The following is a 20,202-nucleotide window of genomic DNA, read 5'->3' on the forward strand; positions in this document are numbered from 1 at the left end:
CAGAGGTCATTGTCATTGATCCCAAAGGTCAAAGAGATTCTCTGTCGGACCAGATAATCTCACTCAACAATGTGAGTATTGCTTCTAGCCCTACTGTAAAAAATCTTGGAGTCCTATTTGATCAAAATTTCTCATTCACAGCCCATATAAACCTAGCTTGTAAAACCGCATACTTTCACCTGCGAAATATAACTAAAATTAGAAATATTTAACCTAAAAACGATGCTGAAAAACTCATCCATGCATGTGTTACTTCCAGACTTGATTACTGTAATTCTCTGCTCGCCGCCTGCCCCCCAAAGTACTATAAGGAGCCTGCAGTTGGTCCAAAATGCAGCGGCCAGAGTCCTAACAGGAACTAAAAGAAGAGACCACATCAGTCCTGTACTAAAATATCTGCACTGGCTTCCTGTCGAGCTTAGAATCAAATTCAAAGTCCTCCTCCTAACATACAAAACCCTAATGGTATGGCCCATCCTATCTGCAAGATGCTATTGTCCCGTACCAGCCAAACAGAGCACTCCGCTCTCAGAATGCAGGACTATTAGTGGTTCCTAGAGTGTCCAAAAGTACAGTGGGAGGGAGAGCATTCAGTTACCAAGCTCCTGTGCTATGGAATCAACTCCCTGCTGATGTTAAACAGGCCCCCACAGTCTCTGTATTTAAGACCAGGCTTAAAACCTTCCTCTTCAGTATAGCTTATGACCAGGTTACATAGTGAGGGAGTTAGGGACATTAAACCCCGGGATAAGAGGGGCTGCAGTAGGAGATAACTAGCTGGGGGAAGTATGGCAACCTGAGCACTATCCTCTGCTTTGTCCTATTTTCTCATCAGCAATGCTATTCACATGTTGTCCCCTGTCCCACTCCCCCTGTGGAGTGTAACTCTTTCAGATGCCCCGATGAGAGCTGGACCCTCTTCTCCTCCCCGCCTGGCTCTTCTCCACCCGCCTCCCTCTCCTCCTCGCCTGGCCCCCCTCCTCCTCGCCCGGCTCTCCTCCTCATCATCTGGTCTTCCAACTCCTCGCCTGGCCGATTTTTCTTGTTTTGTCTGATTTTTCCTGTTGTTTTGTTTTTGTGTGTAGGCAGCACGGTGGCTGAAAGGCAACACTCATGCCTCACAGCAAGAGGGTTTGGTTCGATCGCCCAGGCCTTTCTGTGTGGAGTTTTTCATGTTTCTCCCCATGTCTGGATGGGTTTTCTCCGGGTACTCCGGTTTCCCCCATCAACCAAAACATGAACGCCCTTCAAGACAACTGTTGTTGTGATTTTGGGCGTTACAAAAATAAATGAATTGAATTGAATAAAGTGTATTACTGTTACCAACATTTTATTGCTATTATTTAAAAAATGATTACATTATACTTTATTTCTTACTTAATTGTGTGTAATTATATTCAAAATAGGCTTTAGTTTAGTGTTCAAATTAATTGTCTTTGATATCTATTCTGTTTTTGAATGTAGTTTTAAGTTGTTTATCTTTTTGAAAGCATATTTTTAAAATTCTGTTATTCTTGTACTTTACGTTGCAACGCTTAAATTTCCCTTTTGTCTATAAGATTCTCTTGTATCTTTTATTCACTTTCAGTAAGTTGACCTTTCAAAAATGTTGAACTACCTGTCAGCTGGGGTTGTATAGCTTTAGTTGCCAGGTTGTGCTCTAGGTCTTCTGTCATGTTTAAGGCTGCAAAGCTCTAAATTGCATGTACAATCTGGCAACCCCGTATCCCACCAGTCAAACAGCCGAGCAGCAGCATCACACACGGAGCTACAAGTGGAGGGCGTTTGTTTTTTAGATTTTCTTGTGAATTTGCAAAGAAAATCTAAATCTAAATGAACATACCTAGTCATGTTTTCTTGAGATGACCACGCTACGGAGGCTTTAATAACGCTGTTTTAGCCCCGGTGGTTCATTGACTGAAGTTGCCCTGGATTTGCCTGGTCCCGTGCAAAGGTAATATTTCATTTTTGTCATAGGTTTTGCTTTCTTTTTACTTCCTCCTCTAATTAACTTGCCCTGCCGAAGGTTTTCCATATAAAACACACATGTTTACCTCGCTTATCGCTGAGAGTTAGCTATAGGCCTCTAGCCACGCCTCGGTGCACACTGAACACAGTACCCGCCTTCAGGTCACCGATCCGGGGTTTGCCTTTGCCTATCAGCCGCTGCACCTGGATGACAGCTGCCTGGTCAATGTAAAATAGCCGTCAAACATCTAAATTGGGCATAATAGACTAGTAAAACGTGCATAGGAGTTGTTGTCAATAACTTTAAAGTCACAATTTGTTATATTTAGTATTTCTGTCATTTTTTGCCTGTTGAATTGTAGTTTTGACAGCTTTAGCCATGTGTGCTAACATCAACATCATCCGATTTTAGTTAATGCTCTTAATAATGCTTAATACTGCTCTGGATCGATGTCATCTGAAACTATTTTGTAATATAGTTTTGTCTTAACAATATATGCTCGTTTTAACAAGACCATGCAGCCTACTACAAAAGTGTTGGTCTAAGGATGTAGGTTAAACCGCTTGATTTGCCGTTATTTGCATTTCGCCGTTGTTCTCTGAGTAAAGTGGGCAAGCTGGTATGTAAATGCATTGTTTTTCCTTATAGCTCAGTCTTAAATCATGATGATTCAGGCAACTCCAACTGTCAGCTTTTATCAGTGTAAAAGTAAGTAAGAGAGTCAGGTTTGTGGAGATCACAAAGTGGATTATTTAGTGCAATAAAAACATCTGAAAACATATTTTAGTCTATGTTGGGGGTAAAAAGTTACTGGCACTTCAGGTAAATATTTAAAACAAATTAAAACCAACCATGTTTGGAAAAAATAACATCATTTACAGCGTTTGTAATAAACAAAAGCTAAAAGGTAACATTAAAAAAACATTCATTCCCAAAAAAGAAACAAAAATAGACATGTTTGTCTATATCATAAAGCAAAATATACTTGATTATAGTATCTCTTTAATAATATTGTACTGTTTTTCCTCCAACTGTAGGGTTGGGCTGGAGACATGCACCCTCCATCTCGGCAGGACTATGTGGCTATAACACTTGGACAAAGGGGTGGCAGTTACAACAATGGTAAACAGTGGAGAAGACAGTCCTGCTGGAGGGTCAGTTTTTTAATCGACTAGTTTACCTGTCATTAAAATGCAAACTTTTTTTTTTTTTGTCTTCTGTCAAACTTTTTTTTTTTTTGTCTTCTGTTAATTTGATTTTGCAACATTTTGTTTGTCAGAAATGGAAGCAGCTTTCGAGGCTCCAGCGCAGCCTCATCCTCTTCACCCTGGTTCTGCTGCTCATTTGTGGATTCGCCTCATATCCAACTCTCACTGATCACTTCACAGGTAAGAAGACCCTAGATTTCAAAAGCCCTTAAGTTTTAGTAAAGTTTAGGACTATTCAAATAGTAGGACTATTCAAATAGTAAATAGCATATTCACATACCATTCTCACTCTGGTGTGCGCTGATAGTTTGAGTCAAAAGAAGTGGAATTAGTAGAACAGGCTTGCAGTGTTTTTCACCATGACTGAGGCTATAGTCATTTTGTTTCTTGTCATATACATTATACTAGGGCTGCAAGATTAAGCCGAATAATATTGAAATTGCAATTTGAATGGACGCAACTGGCAAATCACAAAGACTACAATTACAAGTACCATCATTTCCTCCACAAACAATACATTTTCCGAATAACAACCTCAATGCTCGTCAGAAAAAACACAATTAAATATTTTTTTCCCATATTGTTCAGCCCTACATTTTACATGTGCCAACTTGTAAAATGTTAACATCGCTGTTACCGTTACTGACAATAAAATGTAGCGCTTTACTTTTAATTGAGTTCACTCTGCTCTTCATCAGAGTCTCTCAGCCGAGGAGCTGCTGTTGTGTTTCTTTGGTGAAAGAGGAGGCTGGGGTGAGATAAAAGGCTTGTTTGAGATGAGGCGGGGCGCAGATACGACGCCGTCAATCGGTGCGCGGTGCATGCCGGTTAGTTTTGTATCCAAGATGCCACCGACTTGCTCTGACGTAACCTATGCGCCGGTAACGGGAAGTTTTTGAGCGAGGCGAGTGCAGCAGCTCTCCACCGACTGCGGCCGCCTGCATGGACTACAAACGCGTAATGCATGATGGGAAATGATGTCCTGTCCACACGTGCATTCACAGCAGATTAGGTCCGAGTTGTGTTTTGAACAGAAACGTGACTGTGTTCTCTCCAAAGAGGAACAGGCTCAAATCAGAGGTGATTAATATTTGAATACTGGGCAGAGAATTACAGTGTGTGGCCAGAGAAGCTTAAAGGTTTTGTCTTATTTTACATGGTTTACATTTGAATGCCTTAGTTTTGCAAAACATGGTAATGAATCTTTTCAGTATTTTACTGAAAGCACTTTATTGTTATTGTTTATTTTAATGAAGAAAATACTTGAAGTACAGTTGTCTGAAATTGCGTGACATGTTGATTTATTTGCACTTCAAATGAAATGTTTTATATTTTTTAAAATTTTTGATACATTCTATAATTTACTTGGAAACATATGCAATATAATTGCAATCTGTTAAAGTGAAAGAAATATTAAAGGTTCACATCTGTTGTGTTTTTATTGTTTTAACATAATAAGTAACATGGAGTACCGCGGAGTAGTTACTTTGCCTAGTAACTAGTTACTTCCTCCCAGAAAGTAACTGAGTTAGTAACTCAGTTACTTTTTGGGAGAAGTAACTTGTAACTATAACTAATTACATTTTTGAAGTAAGATGCCCAACACTGGTAACCAGACAGCTGTGGGCAGATGGGTGAACTTCAAACTGAAGATGGGCTACAAAGGAAACATTCGATTTTTGTCTAGCGCAATCACTACAATTAGCTAATACAACATCCATTTTTTGGGGGGGGAAATACATAAACCTGCTGTGTTTTATTCTGCTTAAAATGAAATTTGTTGTGCCTAAAATATTCAAATGTAAGATTTTATTTTTCACAATTTAATTCCAATTTAGCCTTGATATGTCCTGGTTTAGGGCATATTCACATCTGAACGTTCAACCATCAAGGGGATACCATCATGGTTTTAAAAAAGCAAGGTAATGTGGTTTGACTAAAAGCACAGGTTTCCTGCGCATGTCTGTGTGGCAACACACTGCTGACCCAAAAAGGAAAATTAAAATAAAAAAATAAAAAAACTACATCAAAGAGTTACAAATATTACAATTTGTAAAATATAGATACATTTGAATAATATTATACATACAATAATATAATATCATATTATTTCTGTAAGAGGAACAGGTTTGGGTCCTGACCGATCTTTAGTTGGACTTTTATGTCTGAAGCATGGCTTACATGTGACAGGTGTGGAAAGTGAATGAATAGAGATTTGTAAAATGTATTCCAGTGTCCAAAATGCTATAGAAATACATGATCAGTTATGTGCAGCACTGATAGCATAGAGCCATACATCAGCATACACCGTTAATTCTTTTAAATAATTTGAAAGCAGAGGTCTCATCATCATCACCTCATAATCAAATTCATTAATCAGACCTAATTGTCATGTTTTGATGTTTGTTTCTTCTGCTTTCAAAAATAACAGTCTGCCGAACACCGCATGAGAACTTGCAGTATGGTATTTGAAGTTGAGACACTGATCCTTGTTGTGTTGGACATTATTCTGGACCTGAGCCTGGCTTTGTCCTTTATGGCAGACTTTGTCCTGGACTCCAAGTGGGGCTGGAGTCTGTGGTTTGGTCATTCTTCTGCATTAGGTTCTGAACTTCAAAAAGTTTGCTATGCTCAAACTCATGACACTAACAACTGAGGCCAAAATACAACAGTCATTAGTTGCCTAGGACCAGTTGTTCGGTCCTGACGATGGTCTGCGGGAATGTTCACACCTGGACAGTGGACAAAACACGAAAATCTGGATAAAATATTTCAAGTGCGAAAGCACCCTTTGCAGGGCTGGCCCTAGCCTTTAGGGGGCCCTAAGCAGAATTTGCTTTGGGGGCCCTCACCACATAAGCGACACAAATCCCTCATTGCATCTTGATACTGCACAGATCTCTACAGATTACAGGCTGTATAAATACCACACCATAGACATCAAGAATCTTACGTCAGACACAGCACCGGTATCAAAATAGGTGGTGCATTATAATGTGGCTCTATTGGCTAAAGTGAGAATATACGTACAGGTTGTAAAAGCTATATGATAGATATTTATACAAAAAACAGCTGTTTAGACTAAATCAGTTTTAACATAAGACCCACTAAATATACTTTTCTTTTATATATTTATGTTTGATATGATAAACACTGCCAAGAGTAAGTGACTGAAGTCAGTCAGTTGTTGATAGATTAGTATAGATAATTTAATACAATATTGGCTATAACATTGAGTCAAACTGTCTTGATATCACAAAAAACATTAGGCTATGTGTTGAATACCATATTGTAATTATTTATATTCATAAATTACTAATGTGTGCACTCTGATAAATTACTTAAATATTAAGTTATTATCACCAGGCATTACCAGCTTCAGCATCTTCAGCTGCATCTTGAGATGTGGATGTCACTTCATCTCCAATGGCAAAGAACTTGTCTAAAGAAAAAACATAAAACACAGTCAGACTAAATGTAAATCCAAATCCTGAATAATGACAATAATGATGAAATGAAATAATTATAGGCTTTATCACAGGCACTTTGCTGTTATTTGTGACTATTATGTTATTTATTTATTTTTAGCACTCTATAATATATAACAATAAAAAGGACACAGTTTATACAAAAAAAAACAAAAAAAAACACAGGTGCAGGAAGAGGCAAAAAGCCCAAATATTAACCTTATGAATACATAAAATTGAACACTGCGGTGGTGCATTGGATAAAAAATGAATTCAAACATGGATTGAAAATCAATAAAACATCCAACAATTGAAAGATTATTAAACATTACCCTGAAATATCAGACATTTCCTTAAGATCTTTTTAAATAAAGTTTCTGCCGTCACAAGCCACATGGCTCTACACTTTACAGCCTCTGGATCATAGGCAATGAGTATTGTATCTATGAATCTGCATAAATTTTAAGTAAAATGTGAAATGTTTAGGGATAGGGATTATAATTATATAATAGTTATATATAGTTTATAAATGGCATACATTACCTCTAGATTGATGTTTCTTCTCTTCTTTTTTCTTCTTTTTTTATGCTTCTCCGCACCGACGGTAGCTTTGTTTGGACATGATGAAGACGATGAAAACTCGGAACAGTCGGGCACAGTACCGTTACATTATGCATTTGTTTACTTCGCACTCGTGCTCGACTACAATAAAGTTGGCCAATCATCGCAAGATCAGGTGTAGCGTCATTCAGTTGGTTGCCAGATTGTCAATACAAATACATCAGTGGAGATGCATCAGTAGCGCGTACTGCGTGCGTACTAAATGCAATGTATATTGTGGGGGGGGGGGGGCAGATTGGGGGCCAGATTGGGGGCCCTCTTAAGGCCTCGGGGCCCTAAGCGACCGCTTAGTTCGCTTATAGGCTGGGCCGGCCCTGACCCTTTGACATTGTTTAGCATAACACTAAATAATAAGTATGTGTGCTGCCTTTGATTGCTTTAGTTTTTAGATTTCACTTCATAGCACATAATGGGACTCTCTCGTGGACTCACGCGGCTCACTAACATGTGTGAAAACGACCTAAGACACCACTGACCGTTTAATCACCGAAAGGACTCCAGCCCTAGAGCATTGTTCAAGCTAAATCTTTGTGTTATTTTCAGGTGAGGAGGAGACGGTACACCCACTCGTTGCTCAAATTTTACCAGAGCCGGCTAAGCCGGGCCAATTCCCCCTACTCCCCCGACCTGAACAACCCTCCAAGGTCTGTGCATCACCCAGCCTTTATATAGACACCACACAGCACTCTACTATTACAGGAATGTGGTAGGAGAGATAGTCATATCAGTTTTTCTGTTACTGTTTTTCAGGTGATATCACAACTCTATAGACCAATATTATTTAAAGTAACTGCATGCAAGATTTCAATTTTTAAATTTCATAAACATGATCTTATTGTATCCCCAGAAATTAGGTAAACATGTTCAAATCGAATGTAGCTTTTACTGGTAACAATTGTTTAATTCTACACTAGAGATCATTTTAGACAAAGACAACACCTCATGTAGTGCACCGTTGTCATTTCTTGTCAATCAATTTCTAATAATTCTGTAAATTATGATAACTGTATTTTAATTGTATTTCCAAATAGTTCAGTACTACTACTTTAGTATTGTCATGATTCTCAAATTTCAAACTCTATTTCGATACTAAGGAATAGACTCGATACACAATACCAATTCCGATACCACTGCAATAATAAAAACACATTTTCATCATTAAATCTTAGTACTTTCTTTTATATTACCATGTGGTCTCTGTGTAATCCCACAGCTGTCCAGGTGGGAACCATAGTGGTCCATGGCCGTATACTAGTCTATGTGGTCTCATATTTGTTGTGATACAGCTCATGATCATTCTAAAACTGTTTAGGAAACGTTTTTAGTATTGATTTTTTTTTTAGATTAGTATCGATTTAGTATCAGATTTTCGATACTAATGTGTAGTTAGGATGACATTGTTTCATACTTGTATTTGATAATACAGAGGAAATTATCCAACAAGAGAGGACCACCATTACTTCAAAATCTCCAGCCAAAGAATGCAAATGCCTCAAACACGGTTGAAGACAAGGGTGGGGAAAGTAAGAAGGAGGGAAACGAGAAAGGAGTCATCAGGCAAGCACATTCATTCTCTATTGTCTCACTATCCCAATGAAAAAGGCAGTTTTTGTTTTATTTGCGGCTCATATTTTGTCCCTCAGTTGGCGCGGAGCTGTGATCGACACTGAACAAGGAACAGAAGGCGCCAAAGATGGACCGGCTAAAGATGACACTGCAGCCAACCAAGAAGCAAAAACAGTCAAGGAGTCGGGTTAGATATTTGAATGCTTTTTTTTTAAACGTACATATTTTTTATTTTATTATTTTACATGAAATAACAGCTTAAAGTGCATATGACAGGTTAGACTGCTCATTAGACTAATCATACCTCTATGTAGAGGTATGATACCTCGCAATAATAATTAACAAGGGCTAAAAATTTTTTTTAAATTACACATTAGTTATGATTTGACAAATAACACCTTTATTCAATCTCAGAAAAATGCTTTGTGCATAAATTGTCTGCATTTTGGATGGAATTGATGTTAGTTGATAACATAGGTAGGTCTAATCTATTTTAGAACTCATGGCGACTTCCTATATTTTCTTACTTTTTGCTTTCTACTTTTCTTCACAAACTGTCATGTAAAATTATGATGAATATTTACCCCAGAGCAGGTACTATCCCACCAAAAAAAAAATATGAATCTGTCAAATGCACTTAAATATTTGTATACTTTATCTGTCTTTTTACACAAGTTTATATTACACTGTTTACAGCATGTCTTTTTGCCACAGTTCCCACAATAGACTAGAATGGACTACATATTTCTCAGTATTTACAAAGTATTTCCCGTACTTGGAGACTATAGTGGTAATTCTATTCTAAGTATACAACAGAAGAAAAATGTCAAACATTTTTAACATTATTATATTTCATCTTATGTCTAAGCTATAGCTAAAATCTTGCCTTGTCTTGACAGATTTTAGCACAATATAAGAATCAAAACATTCCCTCTATACCAATTTATACTTAAGTTTGGTTCAATAAGAGCCATTTGCTCCTTGTTTGTTAGACTTTAGAGGAGAGTATTACACTATTGAGTACCACTCAAGTCTCCATTTTTGAGAAGCACTGATGAGTTGATGCTTTGCCAGTAATTGTCTGCATGCCAGTTTAATTCCCAATCCCCTTACTACTTTTTTGGCAATTATTTGGCATAAATTGACATATAATAGTGCAAATATAGATTTTAGTTTTTGTTGTTGTTGCTAATTTCTGTTGGCATGCAATGAACATCCACCATTGGGAGCGTCATAATAAATTGTATCCTATTAAAGTGTTGTTTTCTTCACAGATCATTCCTATCACAATATGACAGGTGATTCTAATCATTTTCCCCAAATAATTACAAATAGAACTGCATCCCTTCTCTTTAAATAATTGCGTTTGCGTTGTGCTTCGACATGGCAGGCTAACATGATGTGCGTTTTCAGAAGCAGATTGGCTGGCGGCGGTGAAGGACTCTTTCAGACATGCATGGCAGGGGTACAAGGACTTTGCCTGGGGTCATGATGAGCTCCGGCCCATCTCCAAATCCTACAGCGAGTGGTTCGGCCTGGGGCTCACCCTTATCGATGCCCTGGACACTATGTGGATTATGGGGCTCAAAACTGGTATTGCAACTACATGTGTATTCTGTATTCTGTCATTTTGTAGTATAGTGAGCGCTGGATTCTGATTAGAGATAGATGGATATAGATGCATCTCTATTCATGGGTTTTAGGGATAAGGATTCCTTCCTGATTTGAAGGATTTTGTAGGGTAACTGTTCTCTGTTGTCCATCCATCCATTCAGTCTTTCATTGTTATAACAAAAAATACATTTACATCAAAATATGTCTTTTGAACAGGGAAAGGTCCTCACAAAATCCTTGAAAGAAGCATGGAATAAATTGTCTTAAACCCGTGAATATAATGCAATATTTTTTTAACTTTTTTTAAGTTTTAGTTTGTAAACTGCTGGATTGAAAGACCTGCCACATTTTCCATGGAGATGTTATTGCTTTGCCTGAAGTGTTTTACAGTTTACACACAAAATGCATCTATACTGCATTTATTCCATTTCAGGTGTTCAGGTATATTGCTAAAATATCTTGGAAAAACATCATTTTTATTGCACGTGGGCTCGCATCTCTTTTGTGCACCGTTAAAGATGCTACCTCGAAACCTGATATTTTATAAGCTAGATCTTATGATAAATATTCATTAGTAGTCATGCAAACTCTTATCATCTTGTGAATTGTGAAGAATTTGTGTTTTCTTTGGCAGAATTTGAAGAAGCAAAAGCCTGGGTGGCCACAGAACTCTCATTTAACAAAAATGTGGACGTGAACTTGTTTGAAAGCACCATTCGGATCCTGGGAGGACTGCTCAGCACCTATCACCTGACCGGAGACTCGCTGTTCCTGGAAAAAGCTGTATGTCTATTTGATTGGATTTCATGATGGTAGAAGATTGCTCTTAGAAGTGGCCTACCTCCCAAAAGCATTGTTGTCTGTCAAATCTCAATTTGATCTATTTTTGGTGTTTCTAATTTTGTACTCAAAGGATTATTTGAAGTTGACTCTGACACTGCCTCTGTAGGTTTGGCAGTGACAGGAAAAGCCTTAGGACAGTGTTTGGTACACAAGCTGGTTACAACGCCTTCTGCAGTTCTAGTCTGTGTTTAGTTCTTTTTTGAAACTACTTAAAGGTGCACTATACAACTTTTCTGGTGGGGAGTCGGCTACCATGGGGACGTTGTTGCATTGCATGTAATGTTCCACAGCATGGCATTCAAGTAATCTAACTTGCATCTATTTAATTGCAGGTGCTTTTATGGCTCGAAAGTTCCTTGAAAAGCATGCATTCTTACTGCCTCTCCACAAATCTGACCTATAACTTAGCTTGGTAGGGTCATTAGATTGCCTCCATGGTGATTGATAAGTTTAATGCTATACTGCGGAACAGCTTGACTCTATTTCTCCATCAGAAAAAAGACATAATGCCTCTTTAAGTTATAGTTGAATCCTACTTTAGACATGGTATTATTCTGTGATACACCTTGTTGAGATCTAGTGTAGTGGTAATCTGAGCATTTTTTCACTTAAGCTTATATTAAAAAGAAATTGATAATAAGTATATAGTTGTCTTTTATATACGATCTGAATATATGATGTCTCTGTCATTATTTTACATTTACAGAAAGACATAGGCTCCCGTCTGATGCCCGCTTTCAAAACCTCATCTAAGATCCCGTACTCGGATGTAAACATCGGTAAAGGCACGGCCCACCCTCCCCGCTGGACGTCCGACAGCACTGTGGCAGAGGTCACCAGTATCCAGCTGGAGTTTAGGGAGCTCAGCCGACTTACCCAGGACCAGCAGTACGAGGTCAGCGACAATAATGCTATTGAATAGTCTAGAGACTTTATTGTCCCCCTTAGGGACAATGAAGTCTAGTAGCGTACGGTAAACTATTGCATATTCTTGAATTGTGTAAGACCACTCAGGACCCCTCAAGCTTTTATATTCTAAAGGTATATTGTAAAAGCAGCACTTGGTGAGACTGCAATGCACTAATAATAAAGTATTTTATTTTTTGCAAACCCAAAATTTTCACTTCGCTATATGGAAAAAATCTGTTAAGTCATGCATGCAACCAAAACTGCACCATGTCACTTTTCTGGGTCTGCTACCTGTTTCACCTGTGTCTGTGGAGTTTTTATTTTCCACAGCATTAAAGTTATTTGTCTTGCATTAATTCCATTATAGGTGAATGCTTATTGTTCAAGGTGTTTATTTTGCCCAAAAATACATTGAACAGTATGTGTCCTTATTGCCATTGGACTTGGTGGCAACTCCACTAAAAAGTTACATAGTGCATCTATAACAATGTGCGGTGGGTTTGTGAGTAATTCATACTCTTCCTTTCATGGTTTGAAAAATAGATAATGTAGCTTTAATCAGCATTTAATAAAAGAAGGTGACTGATGCCTTTCTGTGCAAAGTTTGTGTCCGTGTGCGCGTATATTCCCCACTAAAACAATAGGGTGCCTGCTGGTTTCCATCTGTTTCATCTACTTAAACTGATGATTGATGTGATTTCCAGGTGGCGGTGGCTGAGGTGATGAACAAAGTGCATAAGCTGGATGGTAAACTGGACGGGCTGGTTCCCATGTTCATAAACACAAACAGCGGGCAGTTCACTCACCAGGGCATCTTCACTCTGGGGGCCCGCGCTGACAGCTACTACGAGTACCTTCTCAAGCAGTGGATCCAAGGGGGCAAGAAGGAGACGCAGTGAGTGCACACAAGCTTCTGTTTATAGGGCTGTTCATAGATATAGCAAAATATGTATAATATTTCAATTGTGGTTTCGGAGATATGCAAAATTAGAATATCTTTTATTGTATTATTATATTGTCTATAAATTACTTCAAAAAGAGATCAACAAGAGTGTAAAGTGACATTTCTTCCCTTTTGTGCTAGACTTGAACCTCAACGAAGACATTTACAGGCACATTTTACCACATTTCTTATGCATTGTGAAAATAATATTTGGGTATTGTTATTGGAAAAATATTGAGATTAAATATTTTTGTCCATATTGGCCACCCCAACCATTACCAACTTGTCACAATAACCACATGCTCTCAGATTTATATACTGACTAGAAACAAAAATATTACTATGAATGTGTCTTAATAGAATACTTAAATCTTTTAGCAAAATTCTCTGTACAAACATGTGTCTGAGTCAAAGACAATAATGACTGTACATGAACCAGTTTTAATCAAACGTAAAAACTAAATCGAACTGCTAGAAGATCCTTGTGTTGTAGTTGAGCACAGATGAAAAACAAAGCTGCATGGATATGGGGCTGTAAAGTGTAAATGTTAGATAGTCTAGTCTAGTCTGGTCTGTTGATCACATCTCAGGTCACAGCTCTGGTTGCCACGGTAATGAGTTAGCTTCTGTTGCTATGAATAGGCTTAAAATGTTGTATTATATATATTTGACTTATATATTTTATGGTGTGAGTTGTGATAAAGGTAGTAGGTGACTTTTTTAAGTTACTCCTGCTAACATGTTAACTAACCAAAAACATTTTCCTACCTTAACCATGTTCCTCACCTTAACATAATTCTCTTCCTGAAACTTAACCAAACCCTAGTCTTAACCATATCCCTAGTTCTAACCTTAACCATAACCTGTTTTCGAACTTAAAAAGCTACCCTGTTCCTAAACTTCATCACGTTGAACGACCAATCACACCACACCGTCCCTCCCGACCCGATATTTTAGCATTCCACTCTACCCTATATTTAAAAAAAACAAAATAAAAACAAAAACATATAGGCTGGTATAGTTTTGAAAGAGGTGTGTTTTGCAGTTTTTGTGTTTTCAGGTTGTTTTTGTGTTTGTCTTTCAGGTTTTTGGAGGACTATCTTCAGGCCATAGAAGGAGTGAAGAAGAACCTGGTGCAAAAGACTTCACCAAATGGACTCACGTTTGTAGGAGAGCTTTCACATGGACAGTTCAGCCCTAAAATGGTTGGTAACACAACTCTACCAGATATATATATATAAGATTTTTAAGAGATTTCAATTTAGATTTATACTTACTGATATATATCTGTATATAGTGGATCAAAAAAGTGTGTGTTGCACATTAGCAACAACTGCCTACAAAATAACAAATAAATTCCCGACTATTTGTCCTATTCTTTCTCTAGGACCATCTTGTGTGTTTCCTTCCCGGGACTCTGGCTCTGGGTGCTCACAATGGCCTTCCTGAGGACCACATGGATCTGGCCAAACAGATGATGGAGACATGCTATCAAATGTACAACCAGATGGAAACTGGGCTGAGTCCAGAGATAGTCCACTTCAACATGCACCAGGGCAGCGTACGCGACATCGAAGTCAAGGTTAGAAATTTTGCATAGATATTTGAGATCTATATGAAATTCACCCTGGGTAATCTTTCGTATTTTCTTTCATAGCTCGCTGACAGACACAACCTGCTCCGACCGGAGACTGTGGAGAGCCTCTTCTACCTTTATAGATTCACCAAGGACCGTAAATACCGACAGTGGGGCTGGGAAATACTGCAAAACTTTAATAAGTATACAAAAGTAAGTAAATATACATCTATACCTTTAACAATAACAGCATTTCTTTTCCCACAGATAACTTGTCACAACTGATCTAATCATGTTCTACAAGGAACATGGAACAGCAATGATTAAATAAAAGTGTGTTTAAAATATATATATATATATATATATATATATATATATATATATATATATATATATATATATATATATATATATATATATATATATATATATATATATATATATATATATATATATATATATATATATATATATAAAATTTAATGAGTTTTCTCAATTAACAACAACCGTGAATAACAGTAAATAACCTAGACAAATATACTGGAACCAGGTTCCTGACTCAGTACCATTATTTGTATCGGTGTATCCCTAGTAATAAACCTGGAAAGCGCAATATTAAAGTTGCACCATGCAACATTTCCGTTGGGGGGTCTGATATTTGCTTGCCCATGCGATGTATTGCTTTTTTTGCCTAGGATGTGGCATTATCTTGTTAGCATTTATTCATTTAGGTGTTTTCTCAATAATTACTTGAAAAACATGCATTCTTTCTGTGAGCAGATTCGGCTCTCCACAGATCTGACCTGTAACTTTGCCTGGTGGCGCTACATGTTTGTGTCCATGGAGATAGAGAAGTTTTTAATGGAATGTTTCAGACAAAGCAGTAACATTTCCATGGAGACAAGTAGTAGGCAGAACCTCTACCAGAAAAGTGACATAATGCACCTTTAAACCATTATATTATTATCATTTATCTTCTGTCATTCTCGTACTTGTGTTCAGGTCTCCTCCGGTGGCTACACGTCCGTCAACAACGTTCGGGACCCGGACTACCCCAGTCCCCGGGACAAGATGGAAAGTTTCTTTTTGGGAGAGACCCTCAAATACTTGTACCTGCTTTTCTCTGACGACTTCAACCTCATCAACCTGGACCAGTACGTCTTTAACACCGAGGCCCACCCCCTGCCCATATGGCCTTCCTCTGCCGCGTGAGCCATGGATGCACACAGCTAAACCAACCGCACAAACTAATCTCAGGGTCAGTCCAACATAGAGGAACAGGATTTTTTACCCTGGACTCAAACTCAAAATGCCTGTTTTTTGAGCCATGGTTAAAATGACAAATATGGCAAAACTGGGCATCAAAGCATTGTCAAATTTTCTTGCCTGAAATTTTTAAAGGGCCCATGCTACGCTATTTTCTGATCTATGTTATAATGTTTTTCTCGTCAAAAATATACCGAGAGTTATTTTGTTTTATTGACACGTTTAACGTGTGTCAATAAAAAAAGATAGCTGTTAAGTTGAAAATTATTGCTTCATGACCTCACAAGGTGGAACAGAGCATATTGAGCTTTGGAGATGACACACTAATAATTAAGGGTTACTCGTGTGAATGAAACAAATCACAACTCTGGGCATGTTTTTTGAGGATGTAACAAGATTCTAACATAGCTAAAAATTCACTAGTTAATTTTGCGTAATATAGGACCTTTAAATGTTCACTTTTTCACAGAGGAATGTGTTGAGTAATTTCAGCTAAATTCAGAAAGTGGACTTGAACTTAAGCTGTCTTAATTGTTTGTAATGTGAGTGATGGAGGACCTGCGAAGGTTTTAAGAAAATTCTATTTATGTAAAGTGTAACTGCTGGGATGTTGGTAAAAGCATTTAGCACCGTCTTGCTTATAAAAGATGAAAGTAGATGTGGTTTGCCCTACACCCGATCATCTGATATACTTAAAGGAGAAGTGTGCTAAATGTATTAGTATATTGGCATTTAGTAAGTTGTCTGAAGTCCCCTTGGCATGTCTTGATTCAGAATTCCTTAAGTAAGTGGCCTTGAATTGTTCTGTCTCGGAAGATATTAGCAGTATTAGCCAAAACAACAAGGTAGAAAAGGTTTCATTTATTAGACGGGTTTCTTACCTAGCAGAGCAGACAAAAGCTAAGCAGAACCCTTCTATAGATGCAGAGAAGATAACTGGATTCAGATAGTGATGAAAAAGACTGAATTGTGACCAAAAACTGAAGAAACGACCACATTTTTATGTTGATGTTTGCGTGTTTTTATCTACAAATACTAGTAAGTACATTAACAATGAGGGTGCTGGTAACCTGAGAGATTGGTTATTTCCCACGTCAGCATTACATGTTCTGACTTAACATGTATGTAAACAATATGGCTAATGCTAAACTATTGGCACGTAGAAAATGAATGCACTATATGAATGTTTCTAAATTGTTAAATTACAGACTATTGTCCAATTTAACCTGTAACAGATGTTTACATTGTATGGTGTATGTGGTAGCTGACCCACTAGGATCCAGTATTTGTGGTGAATGCTGTTGTTGTAATATGTGAGTTTACTCCCACCTCTGACTAGACAAAATGACCTAGGAGGTAAAGTGGTTTACTTGATCACACTTTTATATGTATAAAAAAAAAGATACATTGGCTCTAAATGACAGAGTCTAACCAAAATGCCTTAAATTTAAGGCGGGACTACCAGTCATTGAGTAAACCAGTCAGAGAAATGTTAACCTGTTCATTTTCTTCATTACCTGGAGGGACCAATGGTAGATTACAGTAACAAAGCAAACTAATTGTAGACTTTTTTTTTTTTTGTTAATGAATGCCTAATGAAATTGTCAGGTGTAGGGCAAACACACATAAGTGCACAATCCTTTTAAAACCAGTACATTCAGCAGCAGTGGTGGAACATAACAAAGTAAAAGTAGTAAAGTACTGTACTTGGGTACTAAAAGTAAAAAGTATCCACTTAAAAGTGTACACTTATTTCACTATATTTGATAGCTTGTATCAGAACTTTCTACTACGACATTTTTGAACAGGGCTAAAAAATGTGTTATTATTGTTTGAGACCAGCTGAAAAGGCTGTGGGGTTTATTTTTAACACTTTCATAATTTGAGCAAATAAAATACAAATAAAACCAGCTAGAAAAAAACTAATTCTAATGTTTCTATCAAACAACATTCAGTACAACATTTTATTTTAAGCCTTATAAGATCTTAACATATGTGCGAAATACCTTTTACTTTTTACTCTTGAAGTACATTTTTAAACTGGTACTTTAATACTTTTACTTAAGTAGATTTTTTCATGTGATATTTTTACTTGAGTATTTTTCTCTGGTGTCTGTGCTTAAGTAACAATACTGAGTACTTCTTTCACCACTGCAGTCAAAGAGGGAAGCCAGTTACACAAATGTAGCATCTGGGTTCCACCTTATCCCAGTTTTTGCCAAGCAGCACAAGTTACTGTGAAGAATTCTCTCTTCTTTTACAAATATTTTAAAATGTACTCTAAAGTTGCGCTTTTTGTTCTGAGCAGCTGCTATTTTGAATGTAATTTTAATGTAGTCTGGATTTGTAGTGTGGAATTTGCGTTGTCAGATAAGTTAGAGCTTAATATATTGATTTGTAGTGTTTGTACAATGTAAAATAGTCCGCTATGAATTCTTGTAAATATCTTAATTTCACTTCGTCTTTTCGAATTTGTATCAAGACCAAATTTTGTAGTTTGTGCAAACTGTTCCTGATATGTCCTTGTTGTGCCTTTAATGTTGCTTCAGAGACCATTGACCATTGTCCTGTTCATACGAGCTGTTTCTACTGCCACATTCACATAGCGCTATCCATGGGTTTCAGAATGATGAAACATTAGCTTGGTTACCATAGTAATTAACAATTTAAAATGAAATATATCCTCTATTTTGAATGGAAACAGTCCAGTCTTGTTGCATCAAACAGAAGCTGAAACCCATGGATTAGGGTTGTCAAGAATATCAAAAAACAGATCCTTATTTAAGCAGGTATTAATACTAAAAATTCACGTTCACAGGACAGAAATGAACCTTTCCTGAATAGCTTTAGAATGATCTTGAGCTGCGTCAGAAGTAGTACAAGACCACATAGACTACTATGGAACCTACCTGTATGACTTTGAAGGTTACTCAGATACAAGGCCACATGGTAATATAAAAGAAAGTACTACGATTTAATGCTTAAAATTACATTCTATCGTGTGAAGAAAAAGTGTCTTTATTATAAATGTGGTATTGGGATCGGTATTGAGTCTATTCCTTAATACTGAAATCGAGTTTGAAATTTTAGTATCGTGACAGTACTAGCAGGGACACAGCAGTTTTATGCATTCAATATCCATAAGGGCTCACCATCTGGTTCCAGTGTATATTTCAGCATAACTTCTGAGCCAAAGATATGCTGAACAATGATGTTATACTGGTGTTTATTATGATACAAAGCCATTTCTCCAAACTTCAGGAATAAGTGAGATCATTTTAGTCCTTTTGATACAATTTTAGCTCAGATATTTTTAGACTGAAATGAATCAATTGTGTGTTTTTCACAGGAAGCACTGACAAATGTGAAACTAGTCTGGTGAGCAATATGCCTAAATATACCAGTAATAAACTATAAATGGCCATTTGAAGATGCTACACAATCTTCTAGGAATTATAGAGGCTTATCAATCATCTTGCATAGGAATATATTTGTGTTCAGCTTTTAATTCTTTGGAGGGATTATTGCAAATTATGTTTTGTTGGTGACTCAATTTTACAATTAAACTGCAAGTCAAAATATAGTATTGTTTTATCCTAAACAATAGGATAAATTCCAATCCAAGTTTACGTTCATATTTAAATATATCTACCTGGTTAGACTATTTGCTCCAATTAGCCTCCAATTACCAAGGGCGGCACAATATACTTGAAAACGTGTAGAATTTTGAGTTATGAATTAAACATAATTTTATTATTTAGAGGATCAGATTTTTCAGAATTTCAAATTTTTGAAATAAACCAAATTAATAATTTTGTTGTATAATTTTGATTGTGTAGCCTTACCAGATGCACAGCTGGACTAGCAAATGAATACTTGTTTTGACAAACGTGTATTCCCTTGTAAAAGATAGTACCACAGGTATTTTTTTTTGCTTTTACTTTTTCTTCCCAGACTGTTCTATAGTAATAGTTCATACAGTTATTAACAATTCATATTTTGATTCATAAAATATTCCCATTGACTTTTCATTGTCTGTGACAGCCATAGCTTCCTGTGACTGCAGCCATGTGTATTGTCTGAGGGTGATTCATTGGGGCGAATCCTGGGTTCTGTGCGCTGGGTGGGGGAAAAGTGCTGAAATTGTAAATGTTTTGCTATTTTAAAATCAATGATACAGTTGTACAGTGAATGTTTTGCTTTAATTTTGTAAAAAAAAA

At 37.0% G+C, this 20,202-nt stretch overlaps 1 protein-coding gene across 1 annotated transcript; it reads left to right on the top strand.

Moving 5' to 3' along the window:
* The first annotated feature begins 1,723 nt into the window (after positions 1 to 1,723).
* Positions 1,724 to 20,194, top strand: man1b1b (mannosidase, alpha, class 1B, member 1b). Its single transcript, XM_033972326.2, has 14 exons — positions 1,724 to 1,954; positions 3,007 to 3,123; positions 3,249 to 3,357; positions 7,809 to 7,909; positions 8,692 to 8,822; positions 8,909 to 9,018; positions 10,245 to 10,424; positions 11,080 to 11,228; positions 11,995 to 12,183; positions 12,902 to 13,092; positions 14,225 to 14,345; positions 14,528 to 14,722; positions 14,798 to 14,929; positions 15,719 to 20,194. Exons 2-14 carry the CDS (start codon positions 3,022 to 3,024, stop codon positions 15,926 to 15,928), a joined length of 1,920 nt encoding a protein of 639 aa, XP_033828217.1. The 5' UTR covers positions 1,724 to 1,954; positions 3,007 to 3,021; the 3' UTR covers positions 15,929 to 20,194.
* The last annotated feature ends 8 nt before the right edge of the window (positions 20,195 to 20,202 follow it).

The sequence above is a fragment of the Periophthalmus magnuspinnatus genome, chromosome 9, assembly GCF_009829125.3.
Source record: "Periophthalmus magnuspinnatus isolate fPerMag1 chromosome 9, fPerMag1.2.pri, whole genome shotgun sequence".
Lineage (NCBI taxonomy): Eukaryota > Metazoa > Chordata > Actinopteri > Gobiiformes > Gobiidae > Periophthalmus > Periophthalmus magnuspinnatus.

What these genes read in the sequence shown, in the direction of transcription:
- man1b1b (XM_033972326.2), top strand. Translation starts at nt 3,022, where the DNA reads ATGCACCCTCCATCTCGGCAGGACTATGTGGCTATAACACTTGGACAA. An exon ending in AAAAACAGTCAAGGAGTCGG is followed by an intron (nt 9,019 to 10,244) that starts GTTAGATATTTG and finishes GTGCGTTTTCAG; the next exon opens with AAGCAGATTGGCTGGCGGCG. An exon ending in GATTATGGGGCTCAAAACTG is followed by an intron (nt 10,425 to 11,079) that starts GTATTGCAACTA and finishes TTTCTTTGGCAG; the next exon opens with AATTTGAAGAAGCAAAAGCC.